Source organism: Pseudochaenichthys georgianus, chromosome 18 (genome assembly GCF_902827115.2).
Source record: "Pseudochaenichthys georgianus chromosome 18, fPseGeo1.2, whole genome shotgun sequence".
Classification (NCBI taxonomy): Eukaryota; Metazoa; Chordata; class Actinopteri; order Perciformes; family Channichthyidae; genus Pseudochaenichthys; species Pseudochaenichthys georgianus.
The window spans coordinates 11,709,824-11,731,809 of NC_047520.1; the positions used below are offsets into that span (position 1 = coordinate 11,709,824).

A 21,986-nucleotide genomic window follows, 5' to 3' on the forward strand; every position below is an offset into this window, starting at 1 on the left:
TTTAAGGTGAGTATCATCGTTTGTCTTTCAAATACAGTAGATAGCCTTGTAGTTGCACTGTATGGCAAATTGCTGTTTGAGCCAAATTAGCAGCCTTTGAACTGTGAATAGTTCTGTGAGAGGATACAAAGTAGTAGAGGCTAGTGTGAGAGTACAAATACTTTGGTTACTATTGTGATATCGCTTTTTATTCAAAATGAATCTCGTGAAGCAGATCAAGGATGCTTCTTGAGGTAGGATCGTTATTTAGAGTTGTCATTGAAATGCAAGTTGTTGGCAGTCTCCCATTCAGAATATATTCATTTAGGTAATTTCTCTTTTTTTCCTTTTTCAAAGATAGCACAATACAATTGAAGTACGCAGAGAACTATTGCCATCCGCTGCCTTGTCGTGTACCTTGGAGAAAAGAAAGAGGACCCTTTCAAGGAGTTTAGCGACGTCATTAAAAATCTTGAAATCAAATCAAATCCACGGGCACTGCAAAAGCACTGCTCTCTGTCAGTTACATTTTGAAGCATATTGCACTTTTGGCCACACCCCAATCAATAATATCTTAGCAGCGTTCAGCATGGATAGGTGTTGACACAATGGCATGGGAAAAGGATTGTGTAACATTTGAAAGGTGGCTTCTGCTCTTCTCTTAACCAGTTCACATATTGTATGGAACCTGCAAAAAAGATGAGAAGGGACACTAAAACGTGCACGGTTGTTATTGACTAAATCTGTCCACATGCATTTAAACACTAGGCAAAGTACTTAAAAGCACCTCTGTGTGTCTTCAGGACCACGTTGCCATGACCACACACACATGCAGACTCAATAGGTGAACACAATAGCAGCGTTGCTTTAGCAGCTGGTAATAATGGCTCTGAATTCGCTAAGAGTGACAGTTTAAAAAGTGTGCAATTACCTAATTCATTATCTCTGATGCGCTAACCTATTATTTAATGTGCTTCAAAAGGACATAAATATCGCCTTCATCAGCGACCGGTCCACCCAGGATCTGACCATACCATGGCAACCATCGTGGTCGAGGCAACCATGAATGAATGAGCAAGCATTCTGCATTAAATGTGTTCATACTGTTTGAAATAATGACTGTCGGCAGTGGAAACATCTTTGTTACATCTTTTGTAACTTTGATGTGTGTGACCTGCAGATTGGTGGCCATTAAGAGTTTGTTTCTGTGGTTTTACAAAAACTTTACAGATTTGACATATTTGGCGCTGGTTTTAAACATGCAAAGGCCTCTAACTTCGTTGTGATGGCAGCATGTATTAGCTGTGTCCCCATGTCCCATATGGCTAATGCGTTTATTTATTATTTTTGGGGCAATTTAAATTTGTGTTATTTATCTTTTTTTCAAGATTGAAATGAAGCTCAGCGCAAGTTCTTTCAGGAAGACTGAGTGTGTATACATTCACTCCGCAGCTGCATATAATCAGCTCATCACAGGCGTTCTCTTGAACCTATTACATTTCACCTCATTCTCCAGCAGCCAATCAACGTGCTGCAGCCAAACTATAAAATGGTTCTCCTCTCTCCTGCAGTCAGCTGTGAGTTCAGGTGTTCATGCACCTTATCATATGGCATGTGTCAATAAATGTTCAAACTAAATTAATTCTCTCCTCATTGAAACATCATGTGTTGAAATAAACAACTGCAGTTCAAAATAAAAAGTGAATTACCTAATATTTTTGTTCTGGAATCAATTAATTTCTTTCTTTAAAACGCAAAAATATGAAAAAGCTAAGAAAAAAGCTATGGAATACAATATATTTGGAGCAACTTAATTTATAAATGGTTGTCAACTTAAAAATGTGTGTTCACAATGAGGGTACAATTCCCTTTAAATCATGTGGTAAAACTAGCCTGAACAATTTAATCTTTTGAGTAATCAACTTCAAAACTTGTGTTTATGCTACCAATTATTAAGTAAGTGGTAATTAAAAACACCTGATTGTAGAGGAAAAGCCTTCTCCCCTAACTCAAATCACTTTGTTGCTTTAAGACAATTTCATTAGAAGTTGTCTTAACTCAATAAACATTGATGCAAACTGTTGATTTTCTTTGTTGAGCCAAGGCATTTTTGAGAGTGCATAAGGCAAGCTCGTATTACTCATGCTGGCAAAGACAGACACACACATGCATATATAAGACACTCACAACCACTGGTGTTATGCAGACTGTTAACCACATACACATGTTCAATTATCATACCGTGTGTTTTAAGCATTCACACCCCTCCATATGGCTCGCTCTCCCTCGTGACAAAGGTAAATACAGCTTTTTGTTAAGTAGGATATGTGTTTAACTGTTTTACTCTCCAGTAGTAAGTGTTAATTAAGAGGCACCAGGAGAGAAAGAAAAGGTGGGATGTAAAAAGGTGGAATGGAAAACCCATAGTACTGCTGTGTGTGTGTGTGCTGCAGTTGTGTGTGGTTGCTTGTGAGATTGTCAATCCCCGTGAATATTAAGGGTAGAACCACATATTTGTATTCTAATTGTGTTTCACCTTCTGTCATTTCGAAAATACAAGCTATCCCTTTATGCTGCCCTGAACACATTGCTTGTAAATCATTCGGAATGCATCACAGCACGGACGAAATGAGGGAACGTTGCAAGGGTAAAAACGTCCCATCTTTGCTGTGACTTTACTCTCGTCCAGGAGTTGATAGAATGGCAAATCCTCCACCTTAATCAATGTTTGTAAAACACAATACACGTTGCTTATAGATGCAGTTCGGGAAGGTTACCAGGACAGAAAATAGAAGTATAAAGAGAAAAAAGAGACAGGAAGGAGTCGCACAGGACAAGAACATTAATAGTTTTCAAATAACAAATTATCGCAACTTATTAACGCAATCATTTTGAACTGATACAGTTACTTTGAAGAGCTGCCCAAACCTTATGGGCTCAGAACAGTCTCATAATACACACATGCACACAGAAGGATTCACACTTGTATTTCCGGATCCACACTTGTGTTTTTCAATGCACACACAAATGTGTTCCGTTTCATATACATGTAAATAAAATCCAAATACAGAACAAAGTTTTACATGTGTATTTTTGATCCTCACATATTTGTTTTCCGTTTAAAACCTCTGCACCTGCAAACACAAACCGCTTTCTGTGCACGGATCGCTGTGCATTCGTGTGTGGGTTTTTGAGACTCCCCTGACGCTCAGCCGATTCGTACTTGTAATTGTTTCTATCTATAGCCAATCAGATGTCTCCTCAATTATAAGCCAATTACATGAGCGCGCCCCCACGAGGGAAGATTTCTTGCGTTCATAACACTTCAGATAGGCTACGCATTTTGCGCAGTCCGGTCAGCTCGCTAAACAGAGGGCGGAGCTTCAAGTGATTATGCAGAGCTGCGTGTCTCGGTCAGACTCAGCAGCTGATCTGATCTCTCTCTCGCGTCCGGTTACACTTCACTCGCGTTTATGTCCATATCGATCAGATCCAGCTCTCCTGATCGGCCTTTATAGAGAGCACCGATCAAACTATTAAGAGTGAATATCGGCCGATAATGACCGGCGGGGCTCCCCCCCGTTAACAGGTCACTGTCTAGCACTGGCTTCGTAGTGCACTGATCGATTAGGCTAAGCTAGCCTGTAGCTGCTCCCTCCACACTCACAACAACTTCATACAGACATAAATAAAGCAGCTGTATTCGCCACACAGGAAACACACATTTAAAACGGATTTGCCTGCCGTTTTTGTGTACACAAGCATTCATCAATGATTCGGAAAGTGGCGCTGTACCTTAATAATATAAAGGCTTGTATTTGCGTGCATTTCCTGTTCGGAAAGTGGCGCTGTACTGAGAGTGGAGGTGTCCTGACATTAGCGCCTGCAGGCAGGCTCCATGGAGCTGTCAGCTCCGGACTGCGCAAAATGCGTACATGAAGCGCTACGTCATGAACGCAAGAAATCTACCCTCGTGGGGGCGCGCTCATGTGATTGGCTTAGAATTGAGGAGACATCTGATTGGCTATAGATAGAAAAAATTACAAGTACGAATCGGCTGACCGTCAGGGGAGTCTCAAAAAACCCACACACGAATGCACAGCGATTCTTTCACACACAGTGACGTCACAAGCTACCCACAATGCAACACGTGCCATATATATATATATAAATACGCCATTTTCATGGAGGTGCAAATATCCTGGAAGTGCACATATAAACAGCTAGCTAACATAGCAAGGCAGAGCGCATTAGGTTTGTTTTCTGAATTAACGACCGAAGAAATCGCTGCATGTCTTCGGATTACATCTCTGGACTTGAGGGGTGTGCTCTAGGTCGTTACCAGTGTAAACTAGAGCTGTGTGGGTTGTCGGATTGCCTTTACAGACTGCGTCGATTTTGGCTGCATCTACGTCTAATTTCTGGAAACGCCAGGTGAATACCCCACTTGTCACAATAATATTATCATGCCATTGCATATATGTGGTATTTTAGAGTTGACTAGATATTGATTAAGGCAATAGACTATGATATTCAGTACAGGAAGCTTAGCAACACCTAGACGGTGTACGGCTAAACCCTTGGCCTGCTTGCACCTCGCGTAAAACGGCGGATACCGGAAGTACGGTGCTGCCCTCTGCCCAATACCCGTATGTGTGTGTGAAAGAATCCGTGCACAGAAAGCTGTTTGTGTACTTTGCAGGTTCAGAGGTTTTAAACGGAAAACAAATATGTGAGGATCAAAAATACATATGTAAGACTTTTTTCTGTATGTGGATTGTATTTACATGTATATGAAACGGAACACATTTGTGTGTGCATTGAAAAACACAAGTGTGAATCATTTTGCGGATCATGAAATACAAGTGTGAATCCTTCTGTGTGCATGTGTGTAAATGAGACTGTTCTGAGCCCATGAAACCTGCCACTCCTTCATGCAGTGTTTCTGTCAGTTAGCTGCTGACTGTGAACACAAGACATGGTCTGAGGTAAGGTGAGGGTATGGTAAGGGTATGTTTCTCCTTACAATTTAAATACAAAAGCAAACATGCCAAGACGTGTAAAGTAGCAACACTTACAATATTGTTACAACTCACATATGATTGCACAGGGTCTACGCAGGAATCCTGAAGTCAGATGTAATTCCTTTTAAGACCCTTTCCATACATTTTAAGACCTCGTCGCCACTTTGAGTTCTAACTGGTTACCTTGGCGACACACTTTATCTCACATTGACTATATACAGTATTGATTATCCTTCCTCCTTATCTTCCAACCATTTGGATGCAAACTTGCATTTCCACATAACGATGTTGTTTAGCAACCGGCGTAAACGGACCTTCGCGCGCTATCAAGCAGTGAGCGTGCGATGTCCTGTTCAGATGACGACAAACCCAACGACATGCCATAAATAAACTACACAGAATCACACTACACACCTACGCCATGATTACATTCAGGCAGACTGTAGAATACAACCTCTTTGGACAATTCATATACTTATTGAAAACAAGCTACAATATGTAATATCTTGGAAAACGCCCTTTAATACTTTTTAATAGCCGTCATTTTCGCTAAATTGATTTATCAACTTGTAATACTTTTTAAGACCCCGCGGACCCCCTGTCTCATGTTGAGATTTTTAGTAGAGGATATTGCATTTTTTGTTTCTATGTCAAGGAAAGGGTGCAATCAATTATTAATAAGGTTCAGACGGGTCTTGCTTTTTATATATATATATAAAAAGGGAATATATCAAACAAATTCCTCGCCACCTATTAGTTCCTTATACATATTCAATAAAGTGTCATGCGCAACAAGTATATAATAATTGGTTATACTGTACATAGATGATATTATATTATGACAGTTAGCAAAGTGAAAGAGTTGTTTGTTTGAGCCACACATATTGTGGCTCTTATGCTATCTGCTATGTTTACAGAGCCTATTCAAAAATATCATGCACTGTATGTTCAGATGTTTTTCTTTTATGCGGAGGCAGCATTGGACCTCAGCACCTTGACATGTATTTATTGAAGAGCGGCTTTGTAGCTTTCTTTGAGCAAAGAGAGACAGAGCTTGAAAGCATCTGTATCACAGCAAGCTAAATATTACATCAGTCTCTGCGCACAGATTATGAAATCAAGAGCCCACATTAAAAACTCAAGTGCACAAATTAGTGTTGTTTTTCTCTTCCCTCCATGACGTCTCCCGGGCTTTGTAGATTTTGAAAAACTGACATGAAATGTATTTCTTTAAGTATGGCCCATTCGATCTGCAGTGACATAAAAGCCTTGAGAACAAACGGGGAGGGACACAATGAGGCTGAAAAGAGAAGTGTTGCATAACTGTCTCCATTAATTACCTCACAGACAACAGAATGGAAGCTTTACAGGGAAATGAGAGGGAAAAGAAGATGGGGATGGTGAAATAATAAATGAAAAAGAATAAGATAGCATAATCGTGAGATGTTTAAATATGTGCATTGATATATTCCCTCTTATGTAAAGTGTTGCTTGCTTCTAACGCGTCTAAAAGAGATCTGTAGGTTGGATGTTGCACATTGTGTTTCATTGATGTTCTATTTGTAAAACTAAAAATGATGTTTCATTCTGTTCAATGGGACATTTGACTCCAGATGCATGGGCAGACGTTAGCAAACAATCATATGGCGTAAGAGAAAAACAGGGGAACATAAGAAAGAAAGAATGATGACTGTCAATTACAATTTGTTTGCGTTTTGATCGAATGACAGTCTATAGAAACAAGGAGCTGTCATAGCACGTGAACATGTGTCTGTGAATGTGTGGGGGGGGGGGGAGGGCATCATAGGTTCTGGCAAGATGACGCACTTTTATGATGTCATCTGCCCTCTGGAACAGATTGGAATTAATTGGTTGGCCTTTTTTTAACAAGAGCATCCTTCACACACACACACACACACACACACACACACACACACACACACACACACACACACACACACACACACACACACACACACACACACACACACACACACACACACACACACACACACACACACACACACACACACACACACACACACACACACACACACACACACACACACACACACACACACACACACACACACACACACACACACACACACACACACGGCAGAGGTTCTAATACTAACGCAATCATCAGCTGGAGAGAGGAATTTACTTCACCTGGCACTACACCCAATGAAGTACACAACATGTTGTGTGATTCTTTTGTGTCATATCAATTTATACAAGATCTCTACGGACATACATGACATCTCTCTCTTCCTCTCTCCTGAAACACACACTCTTGCAGCTATGTCCCCTCTTGTTCTCAGCATGTTCGCAGAGGCCCTTACAACATGAATCCTATTGTGACTCTGCAGCGATATGTCAACCTTAGCCACAGTCTGGCTGTGTCCTACCCCGAAGCCAGCCCTGTGTTCTCCTAGTTTGCAGGTATTAGTAGCACTGATAACACTCGCCCCCATTTATCACCTCCAAGTACCAGCTCACTGCACGCTTTACTCCACACCAACACCACTGGACTGCAGAGGAAGAGCACACGGTCACGGGGATGCACCTATATAGTTTTCCCTTGAAGAATGTTCATGGGGATCTGTGTAAACTATTTGTGTCACCTCATTAGCAAATAATAACGCCTACTGACCTTCTGACTTTTTGTCACAGCCTGGGGCCGTTCTTTAATGTCAGAATAACTCCTAACACCATGGTTACTCTCCTCTGTGGCAAAATAGCGTGTTGTATGAGGTGTTATATTTGATAAAACACTGATGCTTGTCTTTTTGTGATTTAACTATAATGATGGGTTCAAACATTCAGGTGAATGACTTAAATGAATCACCAATTCTAAAAGTCAAGACTTATAATTGCTCCCCAGTGCCTTATGTGTAACCTAATTCCTAAGTGCATGCATGTAAGTAAATGTAGCCAACACTGAGTCTTTAAGAAGATATCAACAGTCAATGCAGGACTGGTGTATATCTCTTTCGGTATGTAGTCTGTTCTTGTACTGGTTCTGATAGAGAGATATATAGAGAAGGGAGGGGCTGCAATAAAATCCTGTGCCAGGTAGCGACATCCAAACATCCATCTAGCAAACATTTACACACTGTTTGAGACCACAAGCCAGGACACCAGGGTGCTATCAAACGCGAGTTTGTCCACCATAAAACAACAGAGCAGCGATGCAGCAGCCGCAGCCACACTACCAGCTAGGCTCCTGGCCCCTCTACTGGGGGCAGTGGAGCTCCTTTCTGCTGCTTTATGGGATTAGATATGATATCAAACTGCCTGCTGACGTTGTGGAATTTGAAGCTGTTTGTTTAACCCGTTGTCTTCTCATGAAAGGTGACAGTCAGTACTTTGAAAGGGAGGACACTTTATGAACAACTTCACTTCTGAAAACCTGGTTTGGGATACCTTTAAATAGTGACAAAAGTGTAAGGTTCCCTAAAGTAGACTCCAGGCTGGACAGTTGTAACTAAACTGACGAACACACAGCCATCACTGTTGTTAACTAATTACTTTAAAATAACAGCACTACATCAATACACTACACTTTGTACCAGACTGGCTGAGTTATAACATTTACGTGTCATTAAACACACTCCACTGGAAAATCTGCAACAATTTATCTTCGTTAAAAATGCCATGATTTGATAAGCAATATCCATGTTTCATGTAAATGTTTATCCTAAATGAAAATGCATACAGAAAACACAAGCTGCACTAATGTATGTAATGAAATTCTAATCAGTGGAACTAGCAGCGATCAGTAAAGGCAGAACATATGTTAGTGTGGCAATGACAGAACATATATAATATTGCTTCATGTCAGTTTATTTCATGCCTGATTGCTGGAAAACTTAAATGACTGTAAAACAGTATAGTTCCTCTATAGATTAAATTGAGATAATTTCATCTGGTAAAAACACATTTCCTTTTTAGTATGTGTCTGAACAGAGGCGTTGATGCAGGTATTAGGGGGCGTCCATAGTTTATACAGATGTAGCACTCCAGATAGGACTCCACCCAGCGGATTCCAACCGAAAACCCAGCGGATCCCAGTGGCTGGGGGCGTTGCCAAATTGCTAAGAGGGCGTTGCCAAATTTCCCCATTTGTTCAATTACAGGATTTAACCAAGAGATGGCGCTTCATTCACAAATACACACCTACAACTTGGTGTTGTAGACCTTAGTCTGTTTGCAATGTTTGCAGCTCTGCAGTTGTGTTTGTTGAATACTGTAGCATTTAATCACTTATTTGCAGTGGCGAACCGTGTCTATCACAACTGGACCTTCTGTAGACACACACACCCCCCGCGGCATTATAATGTCCGTCTTGTCACTGAATTGTCGTCTTGAAAAGGGTACTCACAACAATTACGCAACAACTTCATCTTCACCTGTTGCACTTGTCATTTCAACGTTAAAAACAATAAAACAGCATGAATTGCTTCGTCGCATTCATCTAGATCCTCTGTCTCAAGCCAGTTAACTAGCGGGCCTTCTAGAGTACCCTGGAACTATTACATTGCATTTAGCTGACGCTTTTATCCAAAGCGACTTACAATAAGTACATTCGACCAGAAAGACACAACCTTGAAGAAAACAGAATCATATAAGTACATCAGGTTTCATAGAGCCAAACATTTCAAGTGCTACTCAACTGCTTTAGATAAGCCAGTCCTTTATTAGTATATAAGTTCTTTGTTAGTAATTCTCTCGCTCGAAGTGGAGTCGAAAGAGATGAGTTTTCAGTCTGCGCCGGAAGATGTGCAGGAACCGAGGGGAACTCTGAAAGAACACGCCCATTGGCTACAAATCAATATATGATTGGTTGATCAAACTGTCGGTCCAAACGTACGCTCTCATTCAGTGCAACGGCCAGGGCATTCTATCAAGGATGTAGAATACTTTGGTTGAAGGACAAGATCTGATTGGTTGCTTTCTTTTCTAACACAAAACCACTGAAATGCGTAGTGCATGGTCCGAGAAGGACAAACAAATCAACGTAACACGGTAATATTACAGATCAACAACACAGATACGATTCTCATTTATTCATTTTATATACATTTTATTACATATTATTATATAATTAAATCGATTTTGTTTGTTTTATCTGTGTGTTCCAGGCGTTCCAGGGTATTCTCTGAATACCTTGAAGGACGGTTCGCCATTGCTTATTTGTTATGGTTTTCACAGGCTACTATAACGAAAAAACATCAATATTTTAGATCAAATAAAGTATATCTAATCTTATTATCTTAATTGTAATTCAATAATATATAGTCTTTATATATGTCTACAAATGTCTTACATATGGCAGGACGCATAATGTATGCTCTATATGTGTGTGTGTGTGTGTGTGTGTGTGTGTGTGTGTGTGTGTGTCCATGCATGCTTGTTCATTTGCATACAGGCTGATTAACTATACCCAGTTTTAATCCTTAATACGTCAACACAACTTCTGTGTTTTAGTTTGCAATGCTGACTTCCCATTGTTCCCCTCAAGTGACAGAAATATTGTTTTTCATTTATCTCTGTACAGTAGAAAAGGACATGAGTTGATCTTACATTTGCACAGATCAGATCAGATCCCTTGCTATGGCGATTTTAATCTGATGCTATGAGTGTAGGTAAATCATGATAAATAAATAGAAAGGAAATAAATGTGCAATAATGTTTTGTCATAATGATCATGGACTATTTTCATTGCTGTGCTATCCCTTTACATACAAAAAACAACACACACACACACACACACACACACACACACACACACACACACACACACACACACACACACACACACACACACACACACACACACACACACACACACACACACACACACACACACACACACACACACACGATTGACACGAGTATCGACACTAGAAACAGATAAACGAGTTTCAGTGATTTATATACTCAATTATTTCACAGACTTCTGTTAAATACATTTAGACCGGCTAATACCACAGCCAGACAGACAATAATGTACCTTCGTTTGGTTTGGTCTGACTGGCTTGGGATGAGGCGTTTTTCACACATAAAATGCTATTAATAAATAATCAACATGCTGTCTGCTGTTCATGCACATTACACACCAGGTTGAAAAAAGTTTTTCTGGAGCAAACCAAGTAAACAGTAAAGTGGAAATGAAAAATAAATGATAAGATGCAATCTAATAAATATTCCTTTTCCACTTGACACTTAACAGAATGTGTATGATATTTAGTCTACAATAACATCCTTTGAGTGTCAATCAAAAGGTTATTTCCTTTGTTTGCTTTTGTGTGTTATTTATTTGTGTTTCCTTAAGCTCTTTCCCATTGTTTCATCATCTTATGTACCTATGTCTTTTTTTGTGTGAAATGCTTTGTACACTTTGCTCATTCCCCCTCACTGCCGACGATGACTGACACACATGGTGCATGATTTCAAACGTGACAATGTGAATGCTTCAGTATTGTCAAATTTAAAAAAATGTGTTCTCTTTTTCTGTAAATAGTGTATGTCTAAGTGTTACAGCATGTATACTAAATATATACCCATCCTTTGAATACGCCTGGAAGATCTGAACACATTTCATAAATATTAACTATCCAGCTTTGGAAGAACTGCACCTCCTCCTTAGGAAATGTTCAATACCTAAAATGTCTTAACATGCTAATGGATTAATATGTTCCTCAGCCAGAGCTATGTATGTACCACGAGTAATTCTAACACTGTCTTACATAAAGTCAGCTGCCTGACAAAACTTCAAGAAAGTCACGTCGCAACTATCTGCCTTCCCTGTCGCAGTTAAGATCGTTCTATTTGTATTCATTTACACCTTTCGTGTCACAGTATTATCACAAGACTAAATTAAACCACATGAATATGAGGCTGAACATTACAGCTATGTCTCTGTTCAGACGAATGTATCTCCTCAGAGTGCGTACAGTTTGCAGGTTAGTGCACACAGTCGGTTGGTGTCTGCTGTTTGCTGCTGACTGTCTGCCATCACCTCCTCAGAACCGCAGCAGCACTGTCACAACCCCGAGGCAACACAGCCAAGTGTTGGTCTACATGTGGGTGTTTGTGTGTGTGGCACAAAAAACAATATTGAATTTCAGACAGAGTGAGAATGAGGGCATGTATGCAGTGGGAAGTGAATCGCTAGTCTTGATAGGAGCGCCTCAAGTTGAAGTTACAATAAGGACTCGCTTCATGACTGAATAATAATATTGTCATAGTTTATTCTTTTGACAAACAATGTGAATTTGAAGTTTGATTGAATACTATAAAAATAGTTGCATAACTCATTAACAACTGGTTTAAGTGTTTTCCTCTAAAAGAATCCTCTCCTACACAAGAAGCCATGTTTTGTATGGATCTGGAGGATGCAAGAGGGTGGGTTTTAGTGAGACAGAAGAAAAGCAGAGTATATAGCATGTTTGGTCATATTCCCCATGCCACCAACAGTGACATCTAAATAGATCTTAAGGATATGAACAGCAAGAGTACACTGGCAGGATCCAGAAAAGAGAGAATAAAGTTTCTCCGACTAAGAAAGTAAGCAAATTGGTCCTCGTGTGGTGATGCTTCTTATCTCCTGTTCGCAGGGTGCACACACAGCATCATCAAACAAGGAATGAATGTAATCAAATTAGAAAATCAATGCATTCAATTTGAACAGTGACAGTGTACAGATGTGAATGTGTATGATGGTGTGTGTGTGTGTGTGTGTGTGTGTGTGTGTGTGTGTGTGTGTGTGTGTGTGTGTGTGTGTGTGTGTGTGTGTGTGTGTGTGTGTGTGTGTGTGTGTGTGTGTGTGTGTGTGTGTGTGTGTGTGTGTGTGATGCCTATGCCCTGGGCAGTACCCAGCACAAGCTGTTGGTAATAATATGTGGCTGTTAATGAATGTGCTCCTAAACTGTGGAGCTACAGGGCACCGGGACCCATCTACAGCCTGGCCCTATACTTATCAAACAACCCTGCTGCTCCCGTAATATAATCACATTACTCTGCCCTTTTTCTTCTCACATAGCAAGTGCTTTCTCTACCACCTCATGGAGTCAAATCAACCTAATAGATCTGCAATGAGCCTGCCGAGCACCGTAATGACGCTCAGCCTTGGTCTCCACACACACACCAAAGGACACTGTTTGAATTGAAGCCAAGAAGGAAATATGAAGGGATATTGACGTACGTGTGTTCATAACACAATGGAATTAGCTGTCAGGTCAAATTGGATGAATAAATAGTATGCAAGTCTCTGTCTGTTGATAGTGTTGCTCCCTCAGGATTATGCCACAGCTTCTACCTATTTGCACAGTGCATGCACAGTAAAACAACAATTATTTAACCATGCTCACTACTCAACATGCTTTGTTCTCCCTTAATCCCCATTCGGCTGTGATCGTAGCAACATCGGGCCTTTCGTGAGGGCATCTAAGCCATCGTATGACCGCCAGTGGAGTTTCTCAGGCTCCGGCAGCAACTTCGTGAGTGGCAACTTCCTAAGGTACTCGTGAGGGCATCTTGTCAAGTCGTGTCATATTCGTGTTATCATCGGTACATTCACCCTCACTCTGATCGGGCGAATGCCCGATGGCACCGAGGATAACAAGATGCCCTCACGATGGCCTTACGAAGGGCAAAATTGACACACGAATTCAACACGAAAATGAACCTTCGCAAGGTCCTTCTGCAATTTTTTGGCATGCCAAAGATGTTGCCACCGCTCACGAAGTTGCTGCCGGAGCCTGACGGCCCGTCTACACTACAGGCATAAAAAAATCTTGAAGCTGGGCGTGTCTGAGGCTTGGCGATTTCTCGCGACGAACAACCAATCAGGAATCTCCCGCCCGCCCCTGGCATACAAAGCAATAGAAATGTTAAAACGAAGTAAACTGGATATAAAATCCTCAAACAGGCGAAAACCTACCAGTTCCACCCACTGTCTCTGCCACCTCCCTCCATGCCTGGCTCCTCCGGTTTGTATCCCGGTAGATGAACAGAGACTGATCATTCAGCACCGGGTGATTCACTACCGCTATAATGAATTTTCCCTCCAATTTTTTGAATATGAGGAAATGACCTGCGTCGTCTCTCCCAGCATACACGCGGTTTGATTGGCTAGCGCTTGTACTGTCAGATTTGCATATGTGGTATGTGATGCCGATAGATGCTCGTGATGCTTGCAAAGCCATGCCATGCTCCCCACAATGCAGTTCGGCGAAGTTTCAAAATCTTCTACGTCACCCCATTCAAATGAATGGGCGAAGCGTTGAAAGCATTTTTCGATGCCTGTAGTGTAGACGGGCCCTGAGAAACTCCACCAGCGATCATACGAAGGCTTAAGATGCCCTCACGAATGGCTCGATGTTGCTACGATCACAGCCGAATTTGAACATTTCATTTATCGTGTGTCCATCGGGTTGTTTTATTGCACAACAAAATCATGTACACATATTATGTAAATAACCCAATTTGTGTTCTGTGAAACTGAAAAGGATATAATATATTATTGTGAAGGACAGTTGACAGGAAGTTGTTGTTGTTATGGAAACAACATTGCGGATAAAACGTAATATTTTCTACATATAAAGACGGATAACGTAAAGAACAAAGTCTGAATATATCAGTACAGTATCATAGTACTGTAACATAATTGTTTGTGTTACTTTCGTTGCAGTTGTATGTCTTAAATGTCTTCGTGCGAAATTCACAATTCCATATTCGTGTGTCCATCGGGTGTCAATTTCGGGACAGTGTGACAGGGGCTTTAACCTTTCATCTCTGTATATTGTTCTCTTCTCCACACACATCTATCTTTGGAGTCACACTCCGAGACAATTTTCTTCCTCTCATTTTTACCTCCCAGTGTGCTGTATATGTCACCCCCTACTGCATGTTAAAACATCTCCAGACTCACTTAGACACTGTCTTGTTCTTTATGAAAGAACAAGACAAAAGCTTGCATTATTTGTACTGTTCTGTGGGAAGTGAATTCAAGAACCCTGAATCACATTCTCGATAATTAGTAAATACAGGAGGTAAGTCTAGCTGTGATCTCTGAAAGGAAGGAAAGATGAAGTCGTGTTTTTTTTTAATGAAGGAAATCAAACCTGGATGTTGGTGGTCTGCGCAACTTCTCTTTGATTTGGGGATTAGAGCTATGGACTGTTCATCGCTGTCTTAACAATTACTCTGAGGCTAACGGAAGCCGACGCCGTTAATCTTCACATGCTGGAACCAATGTAGATCTAGCGGTGCCCTTCATCTCTTATTCCAAGTGTGTAGTCTCTCAGCTGAATACACTGAGCTCAACGATCACACATTATCGGCACGGCATCATGTGTAACATTCACCGCAGTTCCTCGGCAGTCAAGATATTAGAGTTTAATTTATTTGTTTGCGACAAGACAAGGATAACATATAACAGCAGTACGTTTGAGTGATGGCCATGTCAGGGATGCATCAACCCTCCAAAAAAGGGCAGAAAGTCAGCAGAGCAGTTCCAGGATTTTTACGTCATTAAGATTGATGAATTTATGTCACAGCCACACCATTGTCTCACTGCATATAGAGCCAGACCTTTATAGTTTTATATACTGCGAGAAACAAACATGAAATGTCTTTTTTATACCATCTGTTCTGACACTTTAGAGTCTAAATATCTACATGTTAATGACCTAAAAACCTTTTTATCCAAACCAGAAATAAATGGTAACAATACAATGAAGACTTTGTGTATTCATTTCCCAGTCCACTTTATACCAGTAAACACTGCCTAAAAGCTAACTAAAATAAATCGTCAGGATATTCATAAATAACAAGCAAGAAAAAGGTGTTTAAAAAAGTACACAACAAGAAGAACATTTTGATAAGGAAAAGATACCTTTTGGGATAAGTAGAACATGTAATCCAGTTAATCAGATCTAGTTCAAATGTGAGATGCATATCAATGCCAGGAGTGAGTAGATTAGTAGGGACACACATAATTATTGCCTCTACTAGTCTGTGTCATTTTCTAATCTATATATATCCATGTTTTCATCTAGCTTGTCCAAGTTTCCTATATTCATAGCCACGGTTGTGTTAGGACACAGTGGAGCACAGAAAGGCATACATGGCGTATCAAATGGAGCAAATGAGTGGCCGTTTAATTGTACTGAGTTAAACTGGTTCCCTGCGGTAGGAGGTAAGAGCTGGACGCCTTGAGTAGTAATTATCTCAGGTAGATATCTCATTACCGCCCTACTCTAGTATGTAAATGTGGCCACTGGCATTATTATGGATCAGCCATTTTGTTGTGCTCTTTTGAGCCCGTGCTGTTTATCACCTGGCAGGGAACATAACTTAAGTACTGGTTGTGTTTCCAGGGAAAAGAGAGAGTGTTTTATTGTCTGGGTTTTCACATTTGTGACTGATGCTTAAGCCTTGTTCAATTAGGTAGCCAGGTGGCTGCCAACAAATGGAAAATTGCCTGAGAGTGCAGCATTTTAATATCAAATTAGGACAGTTATGAACCGTTTCCATGGTCACTGTGGGGCTGCCCTGTCATGCCTGTATTAGCCTGGAATAAAGCAACTTTACATAATGCATTTCCAACTGTGAATACATGTGCAATGCTTGACTTTGGGAGTTGTAAGAAAATAACTATGACTAAATGTAAAAACAATAGGGTATTTATACATGTTATTGGTTTTGTGTGAATATTATATCAACAATGTGTTATATTAAGTGCCACCCCCAGACACAGAGCCTGAATCCCTTATTCACTCGTGCTAATTGTATATGTGTGGTTCACTGAGCATCCTTAGAAGCACTACCATGTGTGGTGATCAGACCAATCCCAAAGCAGCATCAGCTTGATGAGGCTTCGGCTGGCTCTGTCTAGCATGAGGTTGGAATTCAAGGGAGGGAGGGAGAAAAAAGGGAAAGGGAGATGCTAATCATCTGAGCCGCAGAGAACAAGGCTTTGAGAGAGACCGAGAGATGTGCACAGAAAGATGTCTATGCCTCTGCCAATGCCATTTTTTGGAGTCAGAATGGAATTCAGCAGTAGGATAAGGATCTGTGTTTGTAGTGTGCCTGCCTGCCTCTACATCCAAGGGACATCAATTACCTCTGCTATACTTGCCTCATACGCCTGGCAGTGAATAGAAAAAACAGAGACTGTGTAGAAAATCGAAAAATATTATACTTTTAGCACATATATGTAGGACCCATTGTCAAAGTTTTATAACAAACAATAAAATAAAGTGCTGAACTGCTCAGAAAATGTAAGAAGACTTGCATACAAATATTTCCTGGTCAAAAATCGAATGTCTACATAACATGCTAGAACACTGATGAACTCATAGACTCGGAATATCTGTCTCTTATTGCCCACTGGTCGTAATAAAGATTAAACTTAATGTGCATCTGCCCCCAGATCAAATTGTAATTAGTTTTTATTCTTCCTTCTCTCTGGATCTTAATGTGCTCAGGGTGGTAAGAAATGGATCGGGTATTTGAACATATTTCCACTGCATCCCAGGGGTGAACATACCTGCAGAGCCCACCTCGTTTCCAAGCTGCCACAGACACTCATAATCCCACATTAGTATTCAGACGACATCAGACCTCTGGACCGAACACTCATTGGACAAAGCTAGACGAGCAGACTCACACACACACAAGTACAAAGGATTTACATATATAAGGACAAGGAGACTTGCTTAAAAATGTATCGTACAATTGGTTCGATTTATTTTAACCATGACTGTGTGAAAAAGACTGTCTCATTGCATGCTAGACATTCTGCTGATTGCTATTGCTTGTTTATAATGCATAGTAGGTACTGCAGTAAGACAAAGCTAATTATTAGGATGCGAGCGATAACACCGACACATCACTAAAGTGCTGCTACAAAGTGCTGCGGCTGGAGTTTTCAACTCTACCCATCTCATTGTCTCATTGTTTATGTGAGGTTTTGAAACGTCCCATTAGTTTGTCCATCTCTGCTTTCATCCCAATATGCAATCCTATGGCCCATGCTTTCCACCAATGATGATTCCAAATGAAAAGCTGATGGGAAGCTATGTACTGTGACATGTGTGTCAGCATATTTACAGACAGAGCTACTGTTACTGCACAACAACATACACGATGAAATGGAGTTTGCCCATTGCTTTGTTTTTATCTCATAAGTTGTTGAAAGTCTTGTATAATGGTGTTTACTTCGGAAGAGATAGCTAAAAGCAAGCGATGCACATATAGTAGTGAACATGGGTAGAACTCAACACAGGTTGAAAGTATTGAGTTAAAGTCCCTGAGGCAGATGAAGAAATAATGGGAGAAGGAAAACCATGAAACCCCACGCACATGGAAAGCTTTCAATTAAATCAATACCTCTTATTCTGATCATTGATGTTCAGCCAATACATGAATCACTTTCTCAAACTTCATGAACTTGAAAAGGACAGAGGAACAACTATTGAATCCCGGATCCTGATAATAACCAAAACGGACAACTCAATTGCTTAAAAATTCATATTTGAAAGTAATGTAGTCCATGAGGCTCGCACAGCACGGACCAAGCATCTTGTCATTTCACAGTAAATATCAGGAAATCAGTGCAGGAAAAGCAAGGTAATGTAGTGGGCAATATCGAATAACAGCAATGCGTTAAGATTGAACATGAGTGATGGGGGAAAGGCATACATAATTATCATTTTAAATACCAACTGCAATTAAAATAAATCATAAGTGGTGTGGTGGAGTGTGAGACTTCCTGTTATTGTTCACACCAGCCTATCTACAATGTATGATAACAATGGGCTATACCATTTCAGTTGGTATGGCAGTGGGGCGATATTTAAGAATATGCAAGGGGAATAGGTATAGAAAGAAGTCAACTTACCAACGGGAGATGAGTCACCTGTAGAAGAAGAAAGCGAAGGGAGAAAAGAAAAAAAGAGCAAGGCAAAATGAAATGTGAGTACACCTGCTCACTGAAAGATACTTATGGCAAAATGAGAGAGCACAGGGTCAGGGAGTAAAAAAGAGAAGCACAGTCTGCAATTAGCATTAGACGTCTAAGAGTGTTATTCCACAAAACAACCAGGGATGATCAGAAGGCAGTACTGATATTTTCTTTATAAAACAAGCTAACTTCTTGACATTCACTTTCCACTTGTTTCTACTCAAACTTAGTTACAAAAAAAATGTTCACCCTCACTGCGTGTACCACATACCAGATTATCCCATTAAACACGTTGTCATAGCAAACATAGCAAAGACAAATAATACCAATAATAAGTTATATAAAACAAGAAAAGAACACCAATTATATAAACCCTGAATTCAAGTGGCATGAATACACCAATTACTGTTGGTACATTTAAATAAAAAGTTCAAACATTAAAGTAGGCCTAACTGTGTGCCTGTTGCCACGTCCTGAAACCTATGAAGGTTCAGGAAGACTTTACACTTCACACCGTGACTGTCAGAATCACAAATGTGATAGGTTGAGAGAAGGACCACTGAATACTTCATACCCTGCTTAATCAAAGGGAACCAAGCCAGGTTCGTACTTCTTTTGGATCCCTTCCAATGTTCGATAGATGATTTACAAATGAAAAAAAGTTTGAATAAGAATGCATAATTTTCATCTGATGTATTGATTCATCCTGACAAGTCAAATTCCTAATTAAAAAAGGAGCTGTTGGCAGGTGTTACATATTAAGCCAAGTATATCGATTTGGGGTGGAGGTGCATCCAATTAGCTTGTGAAAAGCAACATTATTATTTCAGGGACGTTGAGCTGTTATCGCAAAGGAATTTATGCAACTACTGCAAAAAACACTTGTATCAGACCAGGGTGACTTGGTAAACACAACAACTGCATTGTTGTGATGTGACAACAGTTGATTAATACTGATTGGATGAAGCAAAGAAACAAAGAAACCCTTTTGGTCTACAACCTTGACACATAGGTTTTTTAAGAAACACAATGTAATCTTGCATATTATTAATTCAATAGGAAACAGTTTAAATCCTATATAGTTTATTGATGAAACAGTAGGAAATGTAAGATATAGTTTGCAATAACATAGGGAACAAAGAGAACTTCAAAAAAAGGTAAGCGTTTAATGGCATTGTTTGTTTGAAAACATAGGAAGATAAAGTTCAATGGCTCACTTTAATGTCCAGTGTAAGGAGATGGAGATTTAACTGAGTCCCCTTGCAATATATCACTGCCAGCCATAAACAAAGTGCCCCAGGATAGGCTGCCTCCGTAATGGCGGGCTGGCTACCATTTCATGGCCAAGGTGACAAGCAGCCTCGTCAGTTCAAACACATAGAGGAGAGCGAGACGCCCTGCCAGAGCAGATGGAGCTCAGGTCGCTTTGCTTAGCAGTGGAGACATTGTTTTTGATCTACAGTCCAGGCACAAGAGCTAAAACAGAGCTAAACTGCCCACAGTGGTGGGTGAAGGCTACGGAAGAAAAGGTGCCAGCGGAATGAACACTATTCTACCAGGCCTTGTTTTTTCTTTGACAAGGCTGCGATGGCTCTCGAGTGCTATCGGCTGCCCTGCCTGCTTTGACATCAACAAACATGCTCTAACACAAGGGGCGGGGGGACGGGGGGGACTAGGACGTGAATCAGTGTGTGAGTCGAGGAGGCAAAGATAGCAAATGAAGAGATAGATAGTCAAACTAAGTTCATCTGTCATGCCTTTCCACCCCTTCCAGGCCACAGCGACCACACCAGAGAAAACAAAGATGTGCGAGCGGCATACAGTGGAAGCTTCATGTGATATCCTATCATGGCAGCTGTGTACAAATATAACATTATGGCAGCACACCATCTTTACAGCATGGAACTCAGGACTAGGGTGAGCATGTTTTATTGATGATATATCACTCTGGAGAGCTGATAAGACCCGGGGGTAGAGCTACAAAGAATCTATAACCTACAGTACAGTTAATAACCCCTGCTGGAAACCATCAACAGTGTGCTGGGAGGATTCTCAGTATTTCAAAGAAACACAGAGGCCAAGTCTGGTGGGATGTGTGTTGGCTTTTTTCCCCATTGTATGATAACTCTCGTTACATCAAATGCATGTATATTTTATATATATCGTAACAGGGTTGGAAAGCTGGTATATGACCCCTGACTGTACACTGCTGTTGTTTTCGGCCTTGTCTGCTGTCGATTTCATTTCAATCTCTTGCCACCCTCTCCACACCTCCAGTGGCCGAGCGTGGCTGGGAGTGGCCACGGCCACCCCCAGCTGAATCCTGGCCACCCTATTGGCCACCCCAAACACCCTCACCACGGGGGCCCAAACAACTTTAGAACATTAAGAAATGTATCAAGAATTAACATTAATAGGACGTTATATTGATAATGTACTCATTAAACTTACAATTCATTTAACTTATTTTCTTCCAAAAGTTAATTATCCAAAGCCTCTGTACACCCCCTTCTATTTACATGTAATGGTTTGGTCCTGCCTCCAAACGCGGTGCAGCACCACCAGCACTTTCTAGCAGAGAGTGAGAGCATGTTAGGAGCAGGGATGCTAGTACTTACGTGTGTACCATGTCTCAACGACTCACAAAGTGAGGCTTTCAAAAGAGAAAAGAAAGGAGAGAGAGGGACTAAAGGGCGACAGTATGTCGCCCTTTCAAAGAAAAGGTGGGTGTGGTCTATGAGTGGTGGAAATGTATCTGTTAGCTACGCATTGTAAATAATAATTGTTATGTTTTTTTTTTACTAAGCTGACATTAAGTACAGGTTTTTAATTTCACTCAGCTGACATTTAGTAAATGCAGGTACATTTTTAGCAGCTATACTAAATCAGTTGTCCCTCCCCCTGGTGCCAGGACCAACTGATCCATCTCTAGACTTAGCAGCCCTGTCCCCCCATAACTTATGACAAAGCTCAGTGTCAGTAAATATTGTGCAGTTAGTATTGGC

The 21,986-nt window shown here is 40.7% G+C and overlaps 1 protein-coding gene across 1 annotated transcript in view; it reads right to left on the reverse strand.

Moving 5' to 3' along the window:
* nrxn2b (neurexin 2b) overlaps positions 1-21,986 on the reverse strand; it is a 769,387-nt gene that overhangs the window by 476,754 nt on the left and 270,647 nt on the right. The window contains 1 exon segment of the mRNA XM_071206612.1: positions 18,919-18,936. Coding sequence (XP_071062713.1) covers positions 18,919-18,936 — 18 coding nt within the window.